The sequence below is a fragment of the Arvicanthis niloticus genome, chromosome 15 (genome assembly GCF_011762505.2).
Source record: "Arvicanthis niloticus isolate mArvNil1 chromosome 15, mArvNil1.pat.X, whole genome shotgun sequence".
Classification (NCBI taxonomy): Eukaryota; Metazoa; Chordata; class Mammalia; order Rodentia; family Muridae; genus Arvicanthis; species Arvicanthis niloticus.
In genome coordinates this window covers 66,830,760-66,856,922 of record NC_047672.1, presented here as the reverse complement: position 1 = coordinate 66,856,922, position 26,163 = coordinate 66,830,760, and the positions used below count along the sequence as shown (strand labels likewise).

At 37.2% G+C, this 26,163-nt stretch overlaps 1 protein-coding gene across 6 annotated transcripts in view; it reads right to left on the bottom strand.

The window, feature by feature from the left end:
* The window catches only part of Cacna2d1 (calcium voltage-gated channel auxiliary subunit alpha2delta 1), a 395,918-nt gene that overhangs the window by 176,202 nt on the left and 193,553 nt on the right, over positions 1-26,163 (bottom strand). For all 6 annotated transcript variants that reach the window (XM_034518854.2, XM_034518855.2, XM_034518856.2 and 3 more), the window contains exon 4: positions 11,124-11,183. In XM_034518854.2, coding sequence (XP_034374745.1) covers positions 11,124-11,183 — 60 coding nt within the window. The remainder of the gene's footprint in view (positions 1-11,123; positions 11,184-26,163) is intronic.

The following is a 26,163-nucleotide window of genomic DNA, read 5'->3' as shown; positions in this document are numbered from 1 at the left end:
ACCCTTCTTTCTGTGCAAACAAATATGAAAATAGCACTGTGGTGGAGATAGTACAGGACTGACATTGTATCCTTTGAGAGTCTAAATTATCTATGTCTTCTTCCAGGTTCATTATCTGACATAAAAAAAAAAACAAAAAACAAAAAACAAAACAAACAAACAAACCAAAGTCTTTTGAGATGGAGACATGCTGGATATTAAGATTGAGGCTGTTGAATTAATAAAATTATATTATAAATTTTAGACAAAAATGTAAAGTAAAAACCTTCTGGAGAGCTTCAGGATCAACATCTCTGATAATAAAAAAGAGAAGCATTGATATTTTCTGTCAGGAAATTTCATTTCCCTTCTAGCTGAGGAAATAAGCTCATGTTATCTCAAATATACAACTTGGTCACTTTTACTCAGCAGAAGGATCATGAAAATAATTTAGCAGTAAAACCACCAAACATACATTTTTGACTTAACACAACCACATTCTGTAAACTCTTCTCTTCAGAGAGTAACTAATTTTCTTTTTTTCAAGAGCCTTATCCCTTCAGATTAAGAGCCTTGAGAGCAAAATCACCTCACGATTTTAAATACCAGTGTGGAAACCTTAGACTTATTAGACTTTACTGGTTGTGAGCTATCAGGATATGGAATTCCAATCTCATAAAAGTAGTAAAGAGGTTAAATTCTTTCAGGATATTTCAAGAACCTGAAATGGCTACACTGAGTAGCTATTTTCAACTCTACATATTTATAAAGAGTTTAATCAGGGCTGGAATCTCAGTGAGAAAAGGATTTTCAATGCAAGCATGAGGATGTGAGCTATGACCCCCAACACTCACATACAATGGGAACACAGCAAGTATTCATAACCCCAAGTTAGTTGGGAAAAGGACAGAGATAGATGAGTCCCTGGAGTTCTCTAGTTATCAAGACAGCCCAGTCAATCATTGAGGTTAAGATTACATAAAGAGACCTTTTCTCTAAATGTCAGGTGGGAAGGCATTTAGAAAGACATCAGTATCAAGCTCTGAGGCCCACAGGATTTTGCATACATGTGTGCCTGCTCCCCACCCATGTACACACAGACAATCATATATACATAAGCATAAGTCAGACACATTCAAAAGCCTAGGGAAATGGGTTCTGAGTATGTACTGCTTTTGGTACTTTGTGAGTTGATGTTTCTGATGTGTTTATAAAAAGATAAAGAGATATAGAATATGTTCCATGGGTGTATGGGAGAAGGGAATGTTTCAGAGGGCCCATGCCAAGGCATCTCTTCCCACTGAGGGACCAGCTACACAAAGGTATAGTATAGAGTTTAAACAGGGCATGGGGAGGGGAGTTAAAATAGGGTAGTAGAGGCAGAGAAAGGCAGAGAGAGGTAGAGAGAAGTAAAGGCCAGCCATGAGTATGTAGAGAGAGGGGTAAGGGAAGAAGGAAGGAGTGAGGGGACAGAGGGGGAGCAAGAAGGAAGGAGAGCAGGAGATCAAGAGAGAGGAGAGAGGAGAGAGCAAGCAGCCCTTTTTATAGTGGGCTAGGCCTACCTGGCTGTTGCCAGGTAACTGTGGGGGTGGAGTTTAGGCAGAATGCTAACAATATCTGTGTTGAAGAACTGAAAGTTCAAGTGATTGATAGCCCTCATTGACCATAGAGAGCTGGCAACTGGCAGACCCAGAGCTAAGCTACTGTAGACAGTCTGTAGTTCCCCTGACAGTTTTTTATTGTCCACTCCTACATCTGACCTAGCATTCATTGAACTTTCAGATCAAATCTTTAGAATTTACTAACTTTGAAGATTACTGTCCTCTACCAGCTGCCAAGGTAAGAATGTATCAGAAGGCAACTGGAACCTACAGTCGTTTTTTTCTGCTTAGCTGTAACCTGCCTACCTGCTGTCTCACCTACATGTTTGAAGAGAGAGTGGGAGCCTGCCTTAACTTATTGAGTCCTCTGTTCTGTAACTAATAAAATCTAACAAAATATTTCCAGGTGGAGCATGTTATTTATGACAGTTTGAAGACATATTCCCAGGCCAGATTCTAGGGTCTCTGAGTGAAGATCTATCTCTTCATTCTTTCTAGTAAAACCTGCGGGAACTATTGACAAACTATAGATCCAGAATGAAACCCTTTGGTGATTATGGTTACAGAAAACGTGGAAAATCTTAACAACACAAATACATCATAGCAACGTGATAAGATCTGTAAAATATACAGACCGGAAAAATGTGCAGGTACACTGGTTTAACCAAAACAAATAAGCTTTCATGACAATTTCTTCATTGTGTTTATTAAGCAGTACCAGGACCCTATCGTGGTTTTGTGTGCATCACAAGAGAAATATGTGGCAAAAGCATCAAAGAGAGAAACATAAAAGCTCACTGAAAGATAGGAATATATGCACAAATCAGGCTGGTGGTATCCTATGGTTAAAGGATTGCAATAAATTGATGAGAATGAACTTTAAAAGAGTCTACTTTGATGGGAACAGTTGGTCACTCACCTAAATTTCTATAAAAGTATTATCATTTCTTCAACTCCATCAACAAAGCTTAGTTTTTTACCTCAAAAAAATTATAGAAGTGCACCATATCAAACTATCACATAGTTTTTTTTTTTTCTCAAATTATAAATCTAAGCAGGATATCCCTAAATGTCTGTTTAGAGAAATCTTTTGGGGTGAATTTTTGTTTGCTTTGTCTACTCAGCACCAACTGAATTATTTTTAGTATCGTTCCATTATGCTGGACAGTATGGTTCTACTTAAAACAATTTACTAAGTCCTCAGTCATCATCATCCACTCTTCTAGGCAGCATCCAATGTCCAAAAGGGTCACACTCACACCCTACCCCAGAGTCTGCACAAACGGCCTGAAATTCATGCTTGGCTCCATGTTTCCTGGTAGCATCAACCCTTCGGGGAGACAGGTTTCAGATCACGTGTTTAACTCCTGGAATAGCCTCTCTTTCCCACAGCAATATTAGCAAAGCCATTAACATATCTTTAATTCCACTAAATTGAATCCATTCCAGCATCTAATGTTATTTATTCTCAATACAAAATTATCTCTGGGAATAGAGTTATTGTTCCAGAACTCAGTCCTTAAAGAGCTCCAGTAAATGAGTGGGTGTGTTCTCCTACTTCCTAGGTCATGAAGGAGAAGATGTTCCTAACTTACAACTATACCTTCGAAGTATTTCAAGATGCTAGGCATATGAACACAACTTGGCTAACTTAATTTATAACACATTTTGGAAGCTACAGCTACAAGAGGGGCCTCAATAGTTAGCCCAAATATGATAACATAGGCTAAGAGCTGAGAAAATTTCTTTTGATGCATTCACTTCTTGAAAGTCACATAATTGTCTCATATGGAGGAGATGGATATCCCCACAAGACCAAAGGGCATGGGAAGGATGAGGAGGAAGTGAAAGAAAAAGGCTACTTGCAAAACATGTCTTCTCTCATAGAGAGAAGGCTTCAGTAAGTATGAATGAGTCGTTTCCTTCAGGTTCTTTGTGACATGGACTAAGTACCGACTTGCAATCGGTATTCACTGAAACTAGTCAGGGTTTGGAAGAGTGTCATTCGAGCCTATGTCTACATAGTGTTCACTTTGTCTCCAGCTTAAAGAAATTTCAATGAGGCAAGTAGCCATGTCAGGAGTGGAGGCTGGCAAGTGCTTAACAGGGGGTTAATTCCCTTTAAAGGATTGTGCTGACCTACTTGAGATCATCTCAGACTAACTTGGAGTTTCTTGAAATATCTTCTATGGGAGACACATATAGATCATAGGAGCAGAGGGGCAATGATGGAATGGCTCCAGGACACAGTTGTATTGATGAGCACAAAAGAGCCGAGATTATAAAGAAATAGATATTTCAAGAGAATATTATATTGCCAAAACTGCAGAGCAAGTTAGTGTCTGATGCAAAAGTTATGTAGATCTGTGTAACTCTAAGCCCAGTGCTTCATAACAGCTGTGGGTAAATAAATATATCCCAGCATATAAACGTGCAGTTCAACAAAATTTTTCATAATCTCTTCAGTAATATTGACAGTAAAGTTTACAAGTAAAAACAGATATCCCAATACTGCAAGTTATTAGTTTTTAATACAAAAATATGCAGGATATCATCTGTCATGCATTGCACTAGACTACCTCTGTATTATTGCATTAGCCAGCCTTCTCAGCCCTGGAAGTTTATATTTTAGTAGTAAAAAAAAATGTGGTGAAAAAATATGCATTGAAAAACATAGAAGAATTAGGAAATCCTATAGAATAGCAAATCTAATATTGCTCAATCAAAAGCATACGGGAATTTCAGGAATGAGCAAAGGTCTGAGAGTAATGAAACAATATCCTTTTAAGTAGCAGAGGATTGCCTTATGAGGCATCACTGGGAGGGGAGCCCCCTGGGCCTGTGGAGGTCCCCAGGGTAGGGGAATGCTAAGGCACTGAGGCAGGAGTTGGGTGGGCAGGTGGGGGAGCACTCTCAAAGAGGTAGGGGGAAGGGGGGATAGATGGTTTGTGGAGGGGAAACTGGGAAGGGGAATTTAAAATGTAAATAAGTAAAATAACCAATAAAAAATGGAAAAGGGTGAATATCAATGATTTACTCTGGGATGTTTATCCCACGTGAATCGACCATTAGACTGGTACTACAATAGTAAACTTAAAAAATATTATTTAGGCCAGACCACAAAACACCAAGTATACTCTGAATGGAATCATTGATGACTTTTTGTTCATGAGTCTGTATATGTGTGCATGTGTGTCTGAACTGTGCAGGTCCATGTATGTGTACTGGTACTCACATGGGCAGACCTATGACCACCCAAAGCTACAATCCAGAGTCCTACTTGATTACTTACTCCTTATTCACTGAGGCAAGATGTCTCAGCTTACCTCAGAGTTTGCTTGTAAAGCTAGTTTGCCTTACTTCCTGACCTGTGAATCCTTTGATTCAGCCTTCTGAAGGCCAGCATGACAAACAGCTGCCCCACAGGCCTAACATGGCCTGAGTGTGTACAATCTATATGGAGGTCTTTGTGTTTGCATTGACAAATGGTTTATGCACTGAAGCATATCTCCAATCCCTAGATGAAGGCTTTTAATCAATGCAGTGAAAAAAAAATAAAGGTTTTGGAGGTAATTCTTTTGATTATGTATTATATGTAATTTGTAGCCATTTAAAATGTTCGTACATGTTCCTCGTCTTTTTCTCTTTGGTCCAAAATTTAATATAGTAAATCTTCAATTCCAAACAAATAAGTAATTCACAAAAAATAAGAAAATGTAGTTTATATTGTAGTTTATATGTAATAAAATATCTAATTTAAAGATTCTCGTTTGACAGCTGTAATTTTTGGCACTACCAGGTTGAAGTAATTGACTCCTTAAATATCAATGAGGATGATTCTGTGCACTCCCTGTGGCTGGAACTTTTAAACACTGGCAGCAATTTAAGAAATATCAGTGACTTATTTCCATAATCTCAATCTCAGAACATGGAGCCAGCAGCACGATCATAAACAGCACAGAGCCCAGGCGTCCTGTACCAATCCTCTGTGAGGTACAGCTTTCTAACTTCTCACCATTTTCTTGAGTGGACAGAAAGGGGGAAAAAAGACTCTTCTTACACAACCCCTGAAATAACTGAATTTTTATTGTCATGGGTCATGCCGCGGTAGCAGTGTCTTAATGAAGACTGTTCGCTGTGTTCTAAATTGGACTTTAATGGAAGTAACAAAATTGCGGTCAGAGGGAACACCCAGAAATGTTATAAAGGACAAAAGCAGTATTTTTGGCCAGATAATAAGTATTTAAAGGTACTGCTTTTCCTTTTCAATGTAAGAATCAAGATAGAAGCCATTGCCCAGGCAAAGCAACAATTTAAAACCCAAGTTTTCACAAACTTCTTTGCTGTCTTATACTTTCATCACAAGCACAGATGCTTAGATTAAAGCACCAAAAGTTAGTCTACGTCCTTTTCATTCAATAGTTTCCTTTCATGATGTTAGGGACACTGATACTCAATTCTAGCTCTTTTAAAATCGATTTTTACGATGGGGCAGATTCTTAAGAAGCATCGAATTACAAAAGGTTTTGTATATAGCAAATGATGCAATCAAAAATTAAATATGCAATCTAGACAACCAGAGGGGAGAATTACCATAAACTAAACTGAATCCCAGGCTGGAATTATTTTGATGATCCATCAAACTCACTTACTCACTTATGAAGACAGCAAACCATCCTCCCATTTTGAGATACAAAAATTTTTCTTTTCATATCCAGCATGTACAGCAAGTTGACACAGAGAATGCTGTTTGTCTCTATGCATTAAAATCAAAATAAGCACAGTGTGTTTTCTCATTGATCTAATCATCCGTTCTATCATTGACATGGATGATGTAATTCCACGAAATAAATTGGGACAGATGAAATAATACAGAATGCCTATTTACTCACACAAACACAAATTTTTGAATGTTATAACGTTAAAGGAGCAACTCAATATATGGCTTAGTAAAATGCTTCTGACAATTACATAATTAAAGTTACATTGGAGTACTAAATTAGCCTGATTGACTCAATAACATTCAACTCCACCAGAAAAAAAATTTCCTCTTCTAATTTATTTTCGCCATGCAGCAGAATCTAATGGTTCGACGAATATTTTATTTACTGGCCAATTTGTAGACATCTCCACTCAGCCTACACAGTAACAAGCTGGCACTTATAAGCCATACATAAAGATCCTAGTTATTAAAATACAAATTAGGAACCCCTTATGTTTATACATGTGTAAGTACAATTAATACTGCAGGCTTAGTTGGAAACAAAATTGCTTTAGTTAACCAGCCGTTGCAATGCAATCAAATGAGATCTCAGATGCAATTGGAAAAGGTCTGTTTAGTGGAAATAATAGAAACTATTTCATGCGGAACAATTAGTTTACCAAGCTTGTACTCCCCATCCCCACCTATCTGCCCTTAATCAAATGATTTGTCCATCTTTAAGTGACATGATATGCCTCCTTTAACACCCATAAGTTGCATGGAGACCTGCCAGATGCAGCTGGATGATGTAGCTTATTTACAAATATTGGTTTGAACTTGTAAATGCAGGACCACATAAATTTTAATCTAGTTAGAGTGTGTGCCCTTTGTTCCCTCCCTAGTTATTAGCAGCACTTGCCAAACAACAGATCTGGCTAGCCAGTTGGTCCCTGGATTGTGTATTCATGTGGGGATGAAATGGCTCTGAGGGAGAGTGTGAATTACAGGAGCCCCTTCCTGTTGCCAGCATTTACTGGTCTGCCTTTTGTTCTTGCTGTTTATATGATTTCTCTATTTTACACAGCAGGGGATGTTAATCAAGTTTTGCCTTAGTAATATTAATGAAACTTGCCAACATATGCTTGAGGGAAGAAGCAGAATATTATATTTCCTTTTGAAATGTTAATGCAGCTTTTAGGAAACTCTTTCTGCCTTCTAAATCGCCTTAGTGTTAAATTACTAAGTATCTACTTCACTGGTGAAGATATTCACACGCATTAAATAATAGAAGAATTACAAAGTGGAAAAGGAGGAGATTTTCGAATGTTATATTTAAATCCAAGTTAAACATTCTCAAGTGTTTGCTTAGAACACTGACAAAACTTGCAACTGTATTGGGTGTTTTGTCAAAACAGAGATCTCCTGATGATTATGTTTAATCACCAACCAGTGTGAATGTTATTCTCAAGTAAAAGGATTGATTCAGCTGCATATATCTATAAATTATAGAACGATCTACTTTTCAGAAAAAAAGATGACATGAGAGTGCTCCACTTCACTGCTTTTAAATCCTTGGAATCTAAAACTTTAGCAAGTATAGTTCAGGTTGTATTCTCCAGGCATAGATATCCTCACAGTTTTAATGTTCTGTCACATCATGGTCTCCAAAAGAGGAGGCTGCTGTGTAGACTCTCGGTTAAAATGTAAGGGTGAGACGTACACCAACTCTCAAGCATGCAAACATCAACAGAAGGGTGGCCTGAGAACAGGAGGTACTGCCCTCTGTGAAGTGGAAAAATGAATCTATAGGATGTGACTTGTGTTCCCTTTATGAGTCTCTTTTAATGATAATACAGTATAAATACATCCCAAATGCACAATAACTCAATGGGAACTTAAAAATAAGAGTTTGTTCAAGAATTATCCACATAGTGTGTACTATTTGATAAGAACATTTATTCCTTGGGCAAACAATTTATCCATTTAAAATGTAGTAATGGCTTTTGTATCACGCTGAACATGTTTCTTATCCTGAATACAATTTTTTAACAGTGTTTCCTCCCAGTCACAGTAACTATGGTACATAATAGAAGTAGCAATTCTATCTATGAAAAATTGACATCTCACAAAGAAGAGTGTGACATAAAATTGTTGGCAACTCCATCATTCAACTGGTGTGTGTCATGGTGGAAATGAGTAAAATAAGCAAAATGTTTCAGCTACTTCCAACTGGTGATATTATCCATGCATGAAGTATGCACCAGGTAACATATTGAATGTTTTGTGCTAATTCATGGTCACATATTACTTTTCTAAAGAGAAATAAAAAGCATTGCTAAAATGATGACTTAGCATTAATGAGTCCAGTGTCCAACAGTTCACAACATATCTGGGAAAGAAATCTGTCTAAAAAAACAAATACTGACTAAATACAACAACAATGGAAAAGAAAGGATTAGGTTAAGCCTATGCCGATTCTTTATTTTTTTAACAAGGACCTAAAATACTAAATGATTTAATAAAATATAAAAAATTTTCCAAAAGAGGAAATGTTTGGTGTCTAAATTCCAGAGGATGACGGTGACAAGCAGATTATCCTTGGAGTTCTGCTAACTAACAAAGATTCAAACACCAGCAACGGCACTAAACAACCTAGTTCTATGCTCATGGTACGTCACATGTCACCTTTAAATGAAGAAGAAACAGTAAGAAAACTTTCCATCCATAAAAATCACCAAGGATATTGGCTTGGGTTCCTTGTCTTTAGACTATATTCCAGAAACACAATTTTAAGATCACTTCTTTTCTCACAGATATTAACTTCATGCTAGCCCCCTCATTCCAAAAGCTCATGTTTGTCAGTGGTCAAGGTGCTTATGATTTTTACTTGTTCAGCATTTTTTTCATAATATTACTGGTGACACTCTGACCTTTATTAACCTAATCATGACAAACAACCATGGGTAAATATATTATCTAAGAAGACCACAAAATCCAGTCAATATGATCAATTCACTGAGAAAAGCAGTTAAATAGGGTTACTACTTAATAGATTGTTTGATACAAGTTAGTAAATAAATAAGAAGGATCAGAAATGTCAAGCAAGGAAGCTCATAAAAATATCATCATGTTATTTAAATTAGTTTCCTTCCATATAAAATGAAAAAGGGAAGAAATGAACACACAGTGTTGACATGCCTTTCTAGCCCTAGTGATGCACACGTATCTGAATTTTAAACCTTTTAAAATAAGATCACAGAAAGTATCATTAACAGATTTTTCACATCCTAGTCCTTATTGAAATAGCATCAGTGGGCTGGGGGAAGGTTACAGGTCAAAAATGAGTTGTCTAGTGTTTATCAGCAATTAGAGACTGAAAACATCCCCATTATAAATTTAGGCATGAAATGTGTTACAGAAAAAACCTTAGGTGACAATCTGAGATCTACTCCTTCTTTCACTGGCTGTTATATTAGATGGGTAATGAAAAGTTCATCATTACAGGGAGGGTTTCTGCAATGTTGGGTAATTAACCAATGTGCCTTAGAACACGGACCAGCTTATTAAATAAATAAATAAATGAGATCCAAAGGCGGCTGGCATGTCCAGCCATAGTCCAGAGAAGGAGGAATGCTTCCAGCAAAACAGAAACAAACTATAAGAGCCTAATACTTGCATATGTACTTCAGTCACTTCATACATCAACACAATTACAACATACATGTCTCTTCTTATAAGCCATTTATGTGCAAATGGGTTTTCAAAATAACATGAAGATTATTCAGAGAGCATGGTTCAATATATTTTCAAACGCCTATAAGAACACACATGATATTTACTCACTGACAAGTGGATATCAGCCCAAAAGCTTGAACTAGCCAAGATTCAACTCACAGACCACATGAAGCTCATGAAGAAGGATGACCAAGTGTGGGTGTCTCGGTCCAACTTAGAAGGAGTAACAAGATTTTCAAAAGAGCAAATATGGAGACAAAGTGTGGGACAGAAACTGAAGGAGGGGCTGTTGGGAGACCATACCACCTGGGTATCCATCCCATGTGCAGTCACCAAAGGTAGATGCTGATGTGGATGTCAGGAAATGCATGCTGACAAGAGCCTGATATAGCTGTCTCCTTAGAGGTCTGCCAGAGCCTGACATATTCAGAGGTGGATGCTCACAGCTAACCATTGATCTGATCAAGGGGTTGCCAATGGAGGAGTTAGAGAGAAGACTGAAGGAGCTGAAAGGGTTTGTGGCCACATAAGAAGAGCAACAATACCAACCAACCAGAGCTCCCAGGGTCTAAACCTGTACCTGGTAGCACATAGGGAGGGACTCATGACTCCATCTGTATATGTAGGGGAGGATGGCCTTGTTGGGCATAGGTGGGAGAGGAAATCCTTGGTCCCATAAAGGTTGAACACCGAGGGGGGGGGGCACTCGAGGGAGGAGGAGGTAGGAGTGGAGGGGTAGGTGGGGGCACATCCTCATAGAAGCAGGAGAAGTGGGGATGGGATAGGGGGTTCCTGGGTGGTGGGGGGAATGGGGTAAGGGGATAAAATCTGAAATGTAAATATAATATCAAAAAAGAATGTAAGAATATGTGAATGTATTTTTCTTTCTTTTCTTGTACATAAACATGAACATGAATATTCCAACCAACTTAATTGGTCCTGGTAATTCACAAAAGAATAGAATAGATTTTGGCAGTTTGGGGTCAAATTCTTATAACACTGTAAAACTCCATCACTGAATATATTGCAATGTGACCCCAACTATGCAAACAAAAATACTGATTGATTTAAATGAAGTGATTTTTAAAAGGTAAAAAGATCCTTACTGCAAAGTCTTCCCTCCATTGGTGGGCTGCTTGAACCTTCTCTGCTTCCATAGCCAGGCGCTGAAAAAGAAATGGGAAATCTTAGATGCACATGACCAGGGCTACAGAAACATAAAATCATACTATAATACACTACCTGTCATTTCACTATTATAAATAATTATGGGGCATAAAAATCAACACACAACATTTATTTATTATTCATAGGTAATAAGCCAGTTACCAATCTAACCTAGTAAAGTTGATGCTACAGCAATAAATAATCTATTATTCTTAAATACACTGTAGACCTGCCTCTCTTTGTTTTTAATCAGGAATGAGTGCTTTCCTTCAAGTAAGTACATTTCAACTTTTTTTTTTTTTTTTTTTTTGTAAAATGTTTTAATGAAGTGAAGACAGTATACTGATTGGAGTATAATCCTCTTCTTAGTAAGCACTACCAAATATTTCAGTCAGTAGAAAGAAAAAGATGGTGATAAACATATATATGGTCAACAAATTGGCACATTTGTAATAACAAGTTTGGGATTTCCTATTGGCTGAACGTATTCCTAGATGTTTCCTATTGGCTGAACGTATTCCTAGATGTTTCCTATTGGCTGAACGTATTCCTAGATGTTTCCTATTGGCTGAACGTATTCCTGGATGTTTCCTATTGGCTGAACGTATTCCTGGATGTTTCCTATTGGCTGAACGTATTCCTAGATGTTTCCTATTGGCTGAACGTATTCCTAGATGTTTCCTATTGGCTGAACGTATTCCTGGATGCTTGAAAGGTGATTTTAAAGACTGTAAACTCAGAATGCGCACATATGGAAATGCTTTCACTTCACCTCCAAATCCACATATTTGGAAATGGCTTCCTTTCACCTCCTTGGAGTATAATGAAGTAATCAGGAGGTGTAAGCGCACTTCATTGACTTCAGGTATGCTTAAGCTGAAGTATAGGGGCAGTTATAGCACAGATTTAACAGCAAATGTATTTTGAATATAAATATATTACATTCACATACAAAGAGACAACAGGATAGATTTGGGGAAATATTAGTCACGAAGTGGTTTTGAAATTTATGTTACACTATCTAAGTAATATTTGCTTGTATTTGCAATTTCTATGAGGCAAGTCTACATCAAATAATCAAAACATCCCTTTCGACACTCTTTACATTAGCATGTAGGTTTCTATCCTTCAAGTTTAACACGGCAATATGTTCATTTTTCTAAGCTATTATATAGGTCTTACCAATGACAATGTAATATATAAATATAATATATATCATATATTTTATATAATATACAAATATAATAGATGTAGCAGAGATTCAACTCTTTGGTTCTTTTATTTCCTCACATGTGTCATGAAATATCTGAACATATACACACAATTTAAACAGATTTTAATAACATAAAGGACATTTATTGTGAGAGTCTGAAAAGTTTTAGAAACCTAATGATAGCAAGTTAAATATATGAAAAAATATATTTAAAAAGCTGAAGTACAAAATTTGAAAATTTGCTAAATTTTATTTCCCTGCTTGAATTATAAAATTAGGAACTCATAAAAATATACTATTATATTTCTCTTCATAAAGAAACAAATGAAACTTTAATTGAGTTTTATAAATGTTCCAAATACTGACTTTTAAGATAGCATGTGTTATAACTAGCACACTCCCTAACTGCTCTTTCTAGTGGCAAAAGACCAGAAGGTCATTACTTATAGAAATTGACATGCCTTCTAGACACTAGCAAGCCTCTAATTAACTTCTGTTCCAGTCAAGTGACATTTCAAAAGCCAATAATCTACCACTGAATGCCATAGGGAAATTGCGCTTAGACTAATAAAATCCCTATCTAATAAAATATGAATATTTTACTGTTAGCCGATTTCCATCTCTACAGCTGGATATATGGGTGTATTCTATAACAACTGTTTATTTACAAAGAAGGAAAACATAGTTATGGAATTGGTATTACCAGTCTTGGAAGTTATAGGGCATAAACCATTGCTTCATAATCAGAAGCTGGTAAAAACAGGAATTAAAACTCTAGGACCCCAATAAGTGACTAGAAGAAAGAGACCAGAGTCTGCTTTCTGGCCTTAAGTGGAGACATGACATTCTAAACCAGCTGGAAGGTCCTAAGCTTATCCAGACTTTCACCTTGTGCTACTACTTGGTAATCTACAATATTTATCTGCAAGAACCACCTAATTCAATTACAAAAAATAATATTAATTAATAAATAAATTAGGGAAAAGAAATTACAAAATAAAGTCTCCTAATAATATAAGGAAATTTATGATTTTGCAGAAGGGTGGACGGAGCTGCTGCATTATTACTATTTTTTAGCCATGGTCTCTCTAGTAAAATGCCAGGACACTATAAACATTCCATCTCCTGGGCCTGATAAGCACTGGGACAGGAAATTGTATAAAGGAGAACTCTGAAAGGTTAAGGAAGAAGGATGGCTATGAGAAAATCATTTATATATACAGCATGATGTATACAGCATCAGGATGGACTCTAGAGAAAGATCAAAAAATGAAAAATAAAAATCCAGAAACGGTATAAAGCCTGCCTTAAATGTAGGCCAGCACAATGGCTTCCTCAGTGCTTGACAGTGTTCCACTGTACTACATAATATAACTATCTTCTACACCATGCTATGGGTATCTTGTGTGGGTTCATTTGACACAGATCAAAAGGGCTGGGATGGAGGGGAAGCAAACATGAAACCCACATTGAACACTAAACAAAAATGCACCTGGACCATCAAGAGCAACTGAAGGAGGATACCTCCCCCCCCTCGTACTTATCATCAACTACATTGTGTCCTGTTTAGCTTGGCCTTGCATTCTTAACCTCTCTGAGTTGATGTTGTGTTCCTGGAAAAGCAGACCTTAGTGACTCGTAAGCACCCTTGTGACATGGGTTCAAACACTGTCCAAACATTGAGCATGCAGAACACACTTCATCCAAGTGGGATCAACTATCCATGACGGGAAGTTTAAGGAGACAGCTAGAGCGGCAATGGCACCTTCCTAAGAATCAGCTAGATCTCTTCAAGCAAGGATAGTTCTAACTTCTTCAGGGGGACCTTGAAGAACCATAAAACAGACAGACAACAAACAATGAGACCTTGATCTGACCAGTTTGTCTTAGCTGCACATACTTCTTTGTCCCTCGATCCACTTCTTTCTTAACTTAAACCAAGAGTCATCTCAGTACTCAGGAAATGAACTTGGGGTCCCTGGACTCCTTTATCGGCTCTCTTCCCAATGGGGCCATACTGAGACCATCTTCTCTATCCACTCTCACCACCAGGCACTGTCTCTCTTTACTCGGCATGCGGCAGGCAGGTTGTTGAGCCTCCTCTATCTGGGGTCCCTGAGTCTATTCTCTGGTTCTAAAAATTCCACTTCCAATACCTAAAAAGCAATGTTAAGCTTAATTCTGTTTACATTATGACAAAGCAGAGAGAGCCCCCTAAATGGCTTTATTCAAAATGTATGAGAAAATCATTTATATATACAGCATGATGTACTTAAAATTTACATTGATTTTCACCTCCATTGATTTGCACATTAAAATAAATAAAAAACCAAAAACACCTTAAAGATGATTGTTTTTCAGACTCACGTTTAACACAGCAGACTGGTCACTAAACCTTCAGGCCCAGAAGGTCAAGCTCATTGTACAATGCCAGTTTTTAGTTTCCCATAATCCCATTAAAAGTCATAAGACACCCATAGTGTACATAAAGACATTGTTGGAACAACACTAAAACAATGACAGAAATTTATCATTTCAGGTTAAATGAAAACCAAAATTGCAACAAAAAATATCATAAACTAAGCTAGTTTAGGAGCTGTCTTTACAAAGTCATCCTCCAAATGCAATCAGATTATCACTTAACAGTGAAGAAGCTTTGGGTATGTGGTGGTCTGCAGGGACCAGAGCAAAATCAAGCAAGCAGACAGGAAGGAGTTTATCAGATGAGAGAAAGGCCAGCTCCCTTGGTGTTCTATTCATCCCAGCCTTCACACGGTCATATCTACATCTTCTCCACCAGCACTGAATTCTGATATATGACATGGACGTCAAATAAAAGAAGTAGAAGTATATTGAAAAGACACTGTCCTATCATTCCAATCAGGTTTATTCAAATATATCTCCTCTTACAAAAATAGTATTTTCTAAATTCCTATGTATTCTGCTTCCTGGGTTATGAATTAATTTTAGACTATCTTTTTTCAAAAGAACTTTTCAGAACAATCAATCATAAGCATTTCTTTAAAGAGCTTTGAAAGCAAAATATGAGGCAGTACAGGGCTGTTCATTTAAGATTCCAAGGCCGCTGATATTCAAATTTAAATAGGCAGTGTTGACTTCGAGAATCCATTCAAACAAGTTCTAAAACAACGCCTTTGACTGTGTAGATCAAGAATTCTTCTCTTTAATAACGGGCAACAGATATAAAGAACAGACTAATTCAGGAAAATATGCGTTTTACGAGATTTTGATTAATGTTCAAACAGTTAATACCCAATATGGGCTGGCAATTGCTGAGTTGTACCTGTATTGACAATCTAATTATCACTCTAATGGGTTTTACTAATTCTCATTAAAAGGTTCTTATAGGATCAGGACACATATTTGAATGGCCTAAAAAAAGCTTTTGAAAACAGCAGATTATGGTGAAAGAACACACTTCCAATTTCTGAAGGAAAGTGCACAGACTTTGATTCGGAGGATGGTAGTGGGGTAGGGCTTTTTAGTGCAATTAAGTTGTGCAATTAAAACAAAAAACAAAACTTTGGAAGGAGCTTCTGGATCCTGTTGTATAGATTTCAACCTCTATCTGTCATACTCAGTAAGTGCTTTTGAAATTAACCACAAGGCTTCAAATCTAATCTCAGGGTTGTAATTAGCTCTGAACAATTGGCAGACACTTGGAAAACAGAAGCCAGGGTAAAGGAGATTTCATCTGGTGATAAAAGCAAAGCCCCTCTTAGCAGCAAGAAAGCAAATGATGTACAACAGATGACTGCATCACCTTCCTTCTGTTCCATGGTACAAAGCAAAAAAAAAAAAAAAAAAAAAAAAAAAAAAACACCATTGATATACTGAACACAATTTTCACATCAGATACATGCTTGGCTACCTGAAAAGAATCACCGATGAGCCTGTTTAACCACCTTGGTCCCCTAACCAGGGATGCCAGCCCCACTCCTGTCCAAAGATTCTGATGCATATGTGGGTTAGTTCTGTCACTCAAGATCACTGTACACCTTCTCTTCAGATCGAGACTTGAGAAAACTCTTCTTGTGCAGCGTGTTTTAAGATCATAGTCATTTAGTAATTGACACTCCTTCAGAAACACTAAATAGAAAACTATTTGACTGAAACCAACAAAAGTCACTGTCCTCCATGACATCACACCTTTTCACTATGACCCAGTGCCCCCTTAAATGACCATGAATTTCGCCCATACAAAAGTAACAATTCTCCCATGTCTGTATATCTTCCAAATCTTTTGCCATGTATGGGGGAGAGCAAGCCCATGACCACTGTGTGTGGGATATGTAGACATAATGACTTTAAGGCTTCAACAAGATTGATAACTAAGTTCAGGAAAGCACCATCATTTATTACCATGACACTTTGAAATGCCAGATATTGCTATGACCTTCTATCTCAAAACGTATCTTCCTATGTGACAAGCATATTTCCTGATAAATACACTATTGTTTAATTTTTTAAAATGCTAAATTAACTGAATGTTACATGAACATTTAAAAAGTGTGGGATTTCACCAAGATACAACAGAGATTGAAACAAGGTCAGCTCCTCAGAGAGTCTAGTCCTTAGTCTTGTTCTGGGCCTCTACACAGCTAAGCTAGAGTGTCAAAGTATTTATTTGAGGAGACAATACATCCAAAAAAAAGCAAATAGCAATTCTTTGCCTAAGAACTAAACCTATAATGTTAATGCCAATGAATGCCCTTCCAACTTCTGCTCATCAGCAAATTGTACACAAACAAATTCAGTGCTGTGAGTTGGCCATTTTATCACTATGTAACTTCTTCTTTACATATTTGGACTAACTTGTCTGTCAGTAACTATAAAAACAATGAAAACACCTCATCAACTTAGTAGGTGCATTAATAATTACAAGTTAAATTAATACCTTCGACCTCCATTTTCTACAGCATAAAACAAAAATTAAAATAGCAACTTAACTGTATTATAGGGGTTAAACAGATGTTTATGAAGTCCTCAACTGCTTTATAAAAAATCATTTTTAGAGAAAATAGCCATCGGAAATATTTACTAAAATAAAGATATTCGACACATCATATGTGGGACCAGAGAGAAGGTTCAGAGACTAAGAGCACCAGCCCAGGTATGATGCCAAGTATTCACATGGCCGTGCACAACTGTTTCTAACTCCTGTCCCAAGTGATCCAACACCAATTTCTGGTCTCTGAAAGCATGAGAAAGCAAACACACACACACACACACACACACACACACACACACACAGAGAGAGAGAGAGAGAGAGAGAGAGAGAGAGAGAGAGAGTCGAAAACACTCAAATACACAAAATATTTTTAAATTAAAAAGTATATTTACTATGATTATGAGTTTCTGAACTGTTTGGTCAGTACTCTCTTAATCACTTCCAAATTCAGTTGCCATGTCAGAAGATATTTCTATACAGGCCTCCCATGTGATTTTATTGTGTGATGGAGTCAGAGAGACTATGTTTTTGAAAGTATTTACGTAGCAAACTTTGTTGGAAAAGAGAATGACTTCCTCCAAAGTAGGGCTAGGCTAGTGTGTCAAACAAAGAAATAAAGATCATTCTGTAGGGCAAGTTATATAGGTGTTCAGGCTGGCCCATATGAAAGGGTAGGGTTTCCTCATAGCAAAGCAGGGTGGCACAAGTCTATAATCCAGGCACTCAGAAAGCTGAGGCAGGAGGAGGAGTCCTTGAAGTCTTCAAGGACTTCAAGCCTACTCTTCAATATCTACCAAGTTCAAGGCAATCTTGAGCTACATAAGACTCTAAACAAACAGACAAGTAGTGAATGAGCGATAGATGCTTTCTAAGTTCAGGTTTGCAGCAGCCAGCTGCCCGAAGGCCTTCTGGGCTGGGAGTCAGGAGTAAGTAAAAATCTATACTGCCTACTGGGTTGGTGTCCACTGTTTTGGCCTGAGAGTCTCTAGCACCTATGGAATCTAGGTTGGCTAACCAATTAGCATTTAACTAGAGGTATTAAAGCCGATATGCATCTAGCATATTATCTTATGACTTACTACCATGTGGTTTTATGATTTGTATTTAAATCCTCCCCATTTAGGCCTTGGTTTCTCTCTTCAGAGCAGTGGTTCTTAACCTTCCTAACACTGACACCCTCTAATACGGCTCCTCATTTTGTTGTAACTCCCTAACCATAAAATTATTTCTTTGCTACTTCATAACTATAATGTGGCCACTTCCATGAATCGTACTGTAAATATCTGGTATTCAGGATATCTGATATGCAGACCTGAAGTGGGTTGCAAACCACAGGCTGAGCATCACTGCGTTAAAGAGGATAGACTCCAACGTCAGTCCTCTAACAGAGATCTGACCAGCGACATTACGGATTCAGTTTAGGATTCAGTGCCGGCATGTCTGTCAGGTGAGGTGCAAGAAGATGGCAAAAACCAGATTTATAAAACAAAATAAATTCCATAGTTACAGATCCCAGGGATATTAATGATCACCAGGAGGCCAACAGGATGTTTGGAGATTTCAGGGCCTTCCCAAAGGGGAATAAAGGAAAGGAAAGCCTGGGTGACAATAGGGCTCCTGGGTTCCTGCAGTGGGCTTTCCCCGGGGGTGGGGTGGGGTGTGAACCCATGCTAAGTTGCTAAGTTACAGGAGTCTGCCCTTTTACCATTAAGCTTATTCTGATCACCAGCAGTGAAACGTGCTGCGTGTTCAGTATATGAGCCAAAGAACAAGTACCAAGCATCACATCCTAAATGCAAGCACAAAGAAGACCGTGTTTAAATGGGCTAGTGACCACTCATGACGGACGTGGCAAGGGACTACTACAGCAGTGGCATTCAACAGACTCAAAGCCAGCAAATCTGACGGTGCCTGCTCTTATAGAACACAGAGCCCTCTGCTTCTAGACTCTCTCAGTCCTCCGACTGGTGCAACCACGGTCTTCAGTACTGCTTCCGTAGAATTGTCCTAGGAACCTGTCGAAGAAACTTGTCTAACTCAGTATTCACTTAGCCCAGGTGTGGCAGCTAGACTAGGGAACTCCTGTATGAACATTCTCCAGTCCTCCATAGACATATTAAGCCTGAAGCTCTCAGAGTGAACCCTGTCACTCTGAGATCTAATGAAACCTCTATGTGCATTGAAAAGCGGCTACCACCCTTCTAAAGCTAAAGTCCACCATATGGTACAACCAGAAAACTTATTATCGTTAGTGCAAATTCTCACAGGCAAAAATGAAAGGTAAAAGCAAACTATCTCTTCTAAAGCTCTTGTTTTGAAAAATCAAACTTGAAAATAAAGCACATTGGAGCTGAGTGTGTGAAGCAAAAAGCCACTGGTTGCGTTCACGGCAATTTAGAATTGCAATCATGCCTTAGGCTCGCACTTTTGATATGACTGTAGCTTGAAAATCTTTGTCTCTACAACAGTTATCTTTAATTTGAAAATGGCAAAACTAGGAGGAGGAGGATCTTGCTGTAGAAACAAAACACGTAGAAATTACCCTAGCACATTCCGACCAAAGGTACACAGTGACGATTACAAGCAAATGTACAGAGGGATTTGAAGGCATTTTATTAAAGCCTCAGTGTTCCAATTGTCTTCTTCAGGAATTAGAACACTGTGCTATCGCAGGTAAATTTTTTCACAAATTTTACATGTGAGCTTACATATGTAAATACAAAACTAAAGATGAATAAGCAAAAAGTGGTTTACAGGGAGGGTACGTAAAATGAGCATCCATCTAATTTATTATTATAGCTATGATGACAGGATCATAAAGAACCATTTATTTTCTCATATACCTTTCAAGATGTTATTATCCATAAAGTATTTGCCATCATATTTCTCTGATAACAAAATATGTCTTTTAAAACAGCTTGAATTACTGGCTCTCACCGCCAAGGCAGACTGATGCTACAACCTCCCACTCACTGTCCCTCAGTTGTTTTTGACTAGATATTTGAGGTGATCAGCTACTAAGTATCAATATAAAGACAGGGAGAAAAGCCAGAATATCAGAAAGCACTGCTTCAGCTATTGAATATAATTTTCACACTGGTATTCGCAACCAGTTGCAGATTTGTGTAGAGTTTGACCGATGAAGAATGCAAGAATAGTAAGTCACATGCTAAAACTCAATGGATGGTGAGCACAAACTCGAGCTTCTTCACCTGTGCCATGGACCCAGCAGAAGCCATTTCAGAGTTTTTACAGGAATTAAATGAGATTTAAACAAAACAATTTAAAACAATATCTCAGCTGCATTAGCTATTTAGGATTAAGAATTGTCAAAAAAAAAAAAAACCTACAAAAGGGATTTAATTTATTGAAGGTGTCAGCAAAGAAGGTGTCAGCCTGTGTCCTCAAAAGTGCTCGCATAGATTCCAGCTGGCTTCAGGCACCTCCCTGGTTTTACATTTAGAGGGGATTTTCACTGCCCCTGTTCTTCCTACTTCATACTCATGCATTTGACTTCTACCAAAGGTGACTTATGCCCACCATGTAAGGCTACTCTGATGTATTGTAAACTATTTATCATTCCTACATTGTCATCTCAATTTCTCTTTACTTTTTAATAATTTAACTAAGAGCTTAGTTTACCCACAGGGACTGTGACTTTGGTGAGTAGGCTATCCTAGAAAAATAAAAGAGTGATCTTCGACAGTAGGCAGATTTCGTTTTGCTGTGTTGCTATGGAAACGCTTCTACTCCCCATCAATCTATGGTGGGTACTTGAATCATATGCTGTGTTGATGAAAATGTGTAGTATATGTACACCTGGGATCAGAAAATCAAAATAATGTGTCCATCATCTGGCCAGGCATGGTTTAAGAATCAAAAGCATTATTCACTAATGATTGAAAACACATATCATTCTTATTTTCCTCTTTTCTGAAAACTTGGTTTTTCAAATACTGAGAATATTTAATGTCTTTAACTTTTCTTTTTACCTGAGCAATACTCTATTATTATTGCTCTCACCTAATTTTATCAGTTTCAGTGAAATCTTCCAGTAAATTACAAATCCTCTTAATAGTCCAGTGATTATTCTATAATTTTCTGCTCATACTTTTTAGATGTGAGTCTTCTTAACAGTGAGAAAATTTTAAGCTGTTGGCTCTCATGTACAAAATTCAATTCAAGTAGCTTTCTTTTTTATCTTTTACGGAAAAGTGGCATTAAATACTGCACCTAACATGTTACTAATACCAATTGTTAAAATGCCTGTTTGTTCTCTAATCAATGGAATTTCTTTCACATAGTTTACCTTAATTGAGCATCATAATATGAGAAAAATAAAAACAACAGCTGAGATCTTCCCAATGCTACAGTGCTTTATAGAAGATATATTCATGGAAATTTAGTAAAACAGTAATAGACAGCATACTGTTATATGGACAGAAACAAACAGCATATTATTGTACAGATATTAATAGACAGTATACTATTGTTCAGGTAGTAATACAATACTATTGCATAGTATTAGACAGTAATAGACAGTAATAGACAGCATACTATTATCCAGACAGTAATACACAGCCAACTATTGTACAGATCGTAACAGACAATAGACAGTTCAAGTTGAGTTCCCCTAAATTACTAAGTGGTGGTGATGTTGGGATTTAATGAGTGACCTACTTCAGAGTCTCTGCCTTTACCATATGATGAACAAACTGAATACACCGTCCTCGACACCACCAAGGCAGAGAGTCATCAACATCATACGGCACAGATGAAATCCAGATCTAGATACTTGTCAAACGACTGGGAAAACCTTTGAGTCTTGGGTAGCCTCTACTCAGTTTTACCTTCATCTATAAGACAGTGTGTCAAATGTCTTAGCTGGAATTCTCTGTCTATGTATTCTATAGACATTTAATCAACCACAAAGCGAAAATATGTTTAATAAAAACTGTCTGTAATGAACAGATATGCAGTATTTAGTTTTATTTCCTAATGAACATAACTACTTACGCAGCTATTTCATTGGGAATTAAAACACCTAGAGATGGTGCGAAGCAAGAGAGAATGAGCTTGTACAAGGTCTATCCAAACGCTATGCCACAGGACAGAAGGGAATGGGCATCTGCCTATGTGAGCATCCCGGGCCCTGTCAGGGTTCTGGGACCAGATGCTTGAAATGCATAACTCTTAAAAGAAAATATTAAAAATTATTTCACTAAATCTTTCAAAATACATTTATTATCAATTTAACACAATCTAAAATCAGCTGGAAAATCATTATTGGAATGTACATGAAGCATTATCTTGATGTCAATAGTTAATGTGGGAAGACTGGGTGTGACCATTTCCTGCATTGTAAAACAAAACCAAAAAAATGGAGAAAGTATGATGAGTTAATGAAAAGAAGTCAATCATTTCTCTCTCTTTCCTGATTGTAGATGTGAGACCAGCCACTTCTAGCAAGCACCTGCTATCCTGAGTCCTCTACCACAATAGACTGACAGTTTCCCTGAGGTGCGATTCAGTATAAATTCTTCCTCTTAAAAGTCACACAGTAACAAGGAAAGAAACTAAAACAGATGCTATATCGAAACAGCACTGATTGGGTGGCTCATGTAACAAGCATTAATTTATTAGCGTTTGGAATGCTGGATCGTCTAAGAGGAAGGTACGAGCAGACTTAGCCACTATTGAAGAGGGCCACCCTTGATGGCTCAGAGACTATTTCTTTTCCTCATGATCTCACTTGGGAGAGAAGGAAGAATGCTCCTCTGAGGATGTAATAGAAGGGCACTATGGTGGTCTGAAAGAGCATGGCCCTATAAGATTATATATCTGAAGCCAAATTCTGCAGTTGGTGGACTGTTTGAGAAGAATTAAGAGGCGTGGCCTTGCTGGAAGAATTTTGTCATGGGGTGGGGGAAGGTAAGCTTTGAGGTTTAATAAGCCCATGACAGTCCCATAAAGTCTCAGAGACCCGCCCCCACCTGATTCTTGGTTGTAGTCTCAACATTAAGTTCTCAGAGAGTGCTCTAGTTCCATGCCTTCCTGTCTGCTGTCATGCTCCCCACCTCAGAGGGCATGGACATGATTACACTTGGTCAGGATAAATCCTAATTTAACAACAGAAAAGTAACCAATACAGCACTAATCATGTCAATGCAGATAACTTCACAGACTCCTCACTGAAAACCATCACACTGAAGATGGCGTTGCTGACTCCATAAAAGCCATAATTTAAAGGACTGCAAAAAAAAAAAAAAATGTGAATAGTGGGATACATAAACTATATTACCGACATGTTTTAAGACAAAAAACTTAGAATGAATTTATCATTTCAGAGGATCAGTTATGCTTAAGTCATATTGAAATAATTTGTCATCATAGAGTTCATGACCTAAAGGTGTAGCTTACAGCTAAGAGAAATGGATGCTTTTAGAATATTTATCGATAGGTTTTATAAATCAGAGAACAAAACTTGAATTGAAAGTAAGCAACCTAAGTAATTAAATGTCAGTGTTATTCACCTCCACAGAAAAATGTCTCTAAGGCAAGATCGCATGCTCATATTCTATGCATAAAAAATCCAGCTTATCAATTAGTTTCTCCTTATCTTGAATATAAGCCAACACTTAATTGTTTCATATCCATAACTACATTAACTATGAATAAATTGTTCTAGAAAAAAAGGCCATTCTGTGGCACAAAGGAAATTAATTGCTAAAAGAGTAGTCCTTTGCCTTCAATCAAACACACAGAAAAGCAGGTCCATCTAATGAGGATTCAGCCTCATTAAGTTTTCTCCAATCTTATTTGTAATAGAACACCACGGTATACTCAATTCCCATAAAGTTAAAGCAAATCAAACCAGCTCTGTGTGGATCTGTTTACAGCACCCTTCTCCTTGACCTAAGTGCGATGTCATATCCTCATTCTGCTGTAAGACTGTCACATCAAATCTTCTTTTATAGTGCTTTGGGCCATTCTCAATGAAATAAGGGAATTTTTGTAATACCCTTAAATCTATCACCATCTACTCCTGGCATTGTGGGGGTGGAAATCAATTCACAGAAACTTATATTTAGAGATTGGCAAAGCTCTTGGAGATCATTAGGTCTTATCTCTCCACAGACTCAAACAAGATTATAAAGCACCTGTCTAAGCATTGAGATGTGAAAAGGGGGACACAAAATGTTTTTTCTTGGCAAACAAAGCATACAATTGAATCATGGCACAGCCTCCTCAAAGTACATTTCAGGGTATTTATTGGTCAAAATGACATTTTATGAATACATTGTAAACTGGATGAATAATAACTAAAGTAATAAAGAAGATAAAGTCTTAGCTTATCTATAAGCTCCAGAAAAGAAAAAAGAAAAGAAAACAGAAAAACGCTATGGAGTAAGGAGCTGCATTTATTTTCACATCCTCAAATCCACATAATTCCCCTTGCATATAATCCGTCCCTTAACTAATAGTAGAAATCACTTGCTTATTTCACATTTGATGACTGTATATTTAACACACTTAAATACATAGTTTTGCATCTGTCCAACATAAGCATCCTCACTTGTATTTTTATCTAAACAAAGTAATAATTTCCATCAGGACTAGAAAGCAATACTTCCTAAGTTATTACTTTAAAAGACTTCCATAGTAATAGCTTACTGATCAAAGCTCTGAGACCTTCCAAAGGCAATCTCGATTTATGAAGCTGCTTTTCAGCAAAAAGGTGTTTAATTAGGTTGGCTCACACTTCTCTGAATCTGAGAAAGTAATCACCACCTTCTAACTCAAAGAACATAGCCAGTTCCTTTGAAAATTATTCCCTGTAAACCTTTCGTTTCTTCCTTCCATTCAGTTCCATCTTCTATGAGGGAAAACTTTGACTCCAAAAGTGTGGCTGTTTTTTAATCAAAGAAAAAGTTAAAGGAAAAAAAAAAAAAAAAAAAAAAACCTCAAAGTCAACACAAAAATACCGCCCCATCTCCTATTTTGCTCCATCTCCTGTTAATGAGGTTCCTCTGTTAGGTCTGTGTGTGGTGTGTTTGCCTCTGTGTGACTATGAATATGTGTAGTTTATGTATTATATATTTTGAGAACAGCTGGATGTTTAAAAGCATAAATTTAAAAAACAATAGAGTAAATAAAAGAGAAAAATAAATTACTGCATTAATGAATATTTTTAAAGATACAGAGTACAACACACAAGTTTAACTATGTGTGTTTTCCTTTCAGTTTGGATTCAACTTTCACATTAAAAATAAAAGGAATTATTAATGTTATCTACCGAGGCTGCCAAGATCCAAAACCTCCAGAATAGCTTATCAGATACTACAGTGGGCTTCTTGTAGTTATATTTCTGGAAATTTGCATATTTTAAAAATATATTTGACTTTTCTCTATCTCTCTCCACTTTTGAGTTACAACTTTTGCAAACTCAGATACAAAGATACACTTCCTGCCCTTGATAAGTTTAAAATTTAGTATTGTAAACAACAGAAAAAATATTAAATGAAATGATATCTAATGACATTTAATCTGTGCATAATCCCAAAGAAATCTATAGACTGCTTCAGAGACATGGTCATCCATGCTCATTGCTGCTCTAGTCTCAATATCCAGTGAGTGATAGCACACATATCTTTTTTTGTAAGCCAGTAAGTGATATCCAGATACCCAACAATGAGTGAAAGCTATTCTAGTGGTGCATATTCACTATTGAGTATTACTTATGTAAAGAGAAATGACATCGTGAAATTCACAGGTGAATGGATGATGCTAGAAA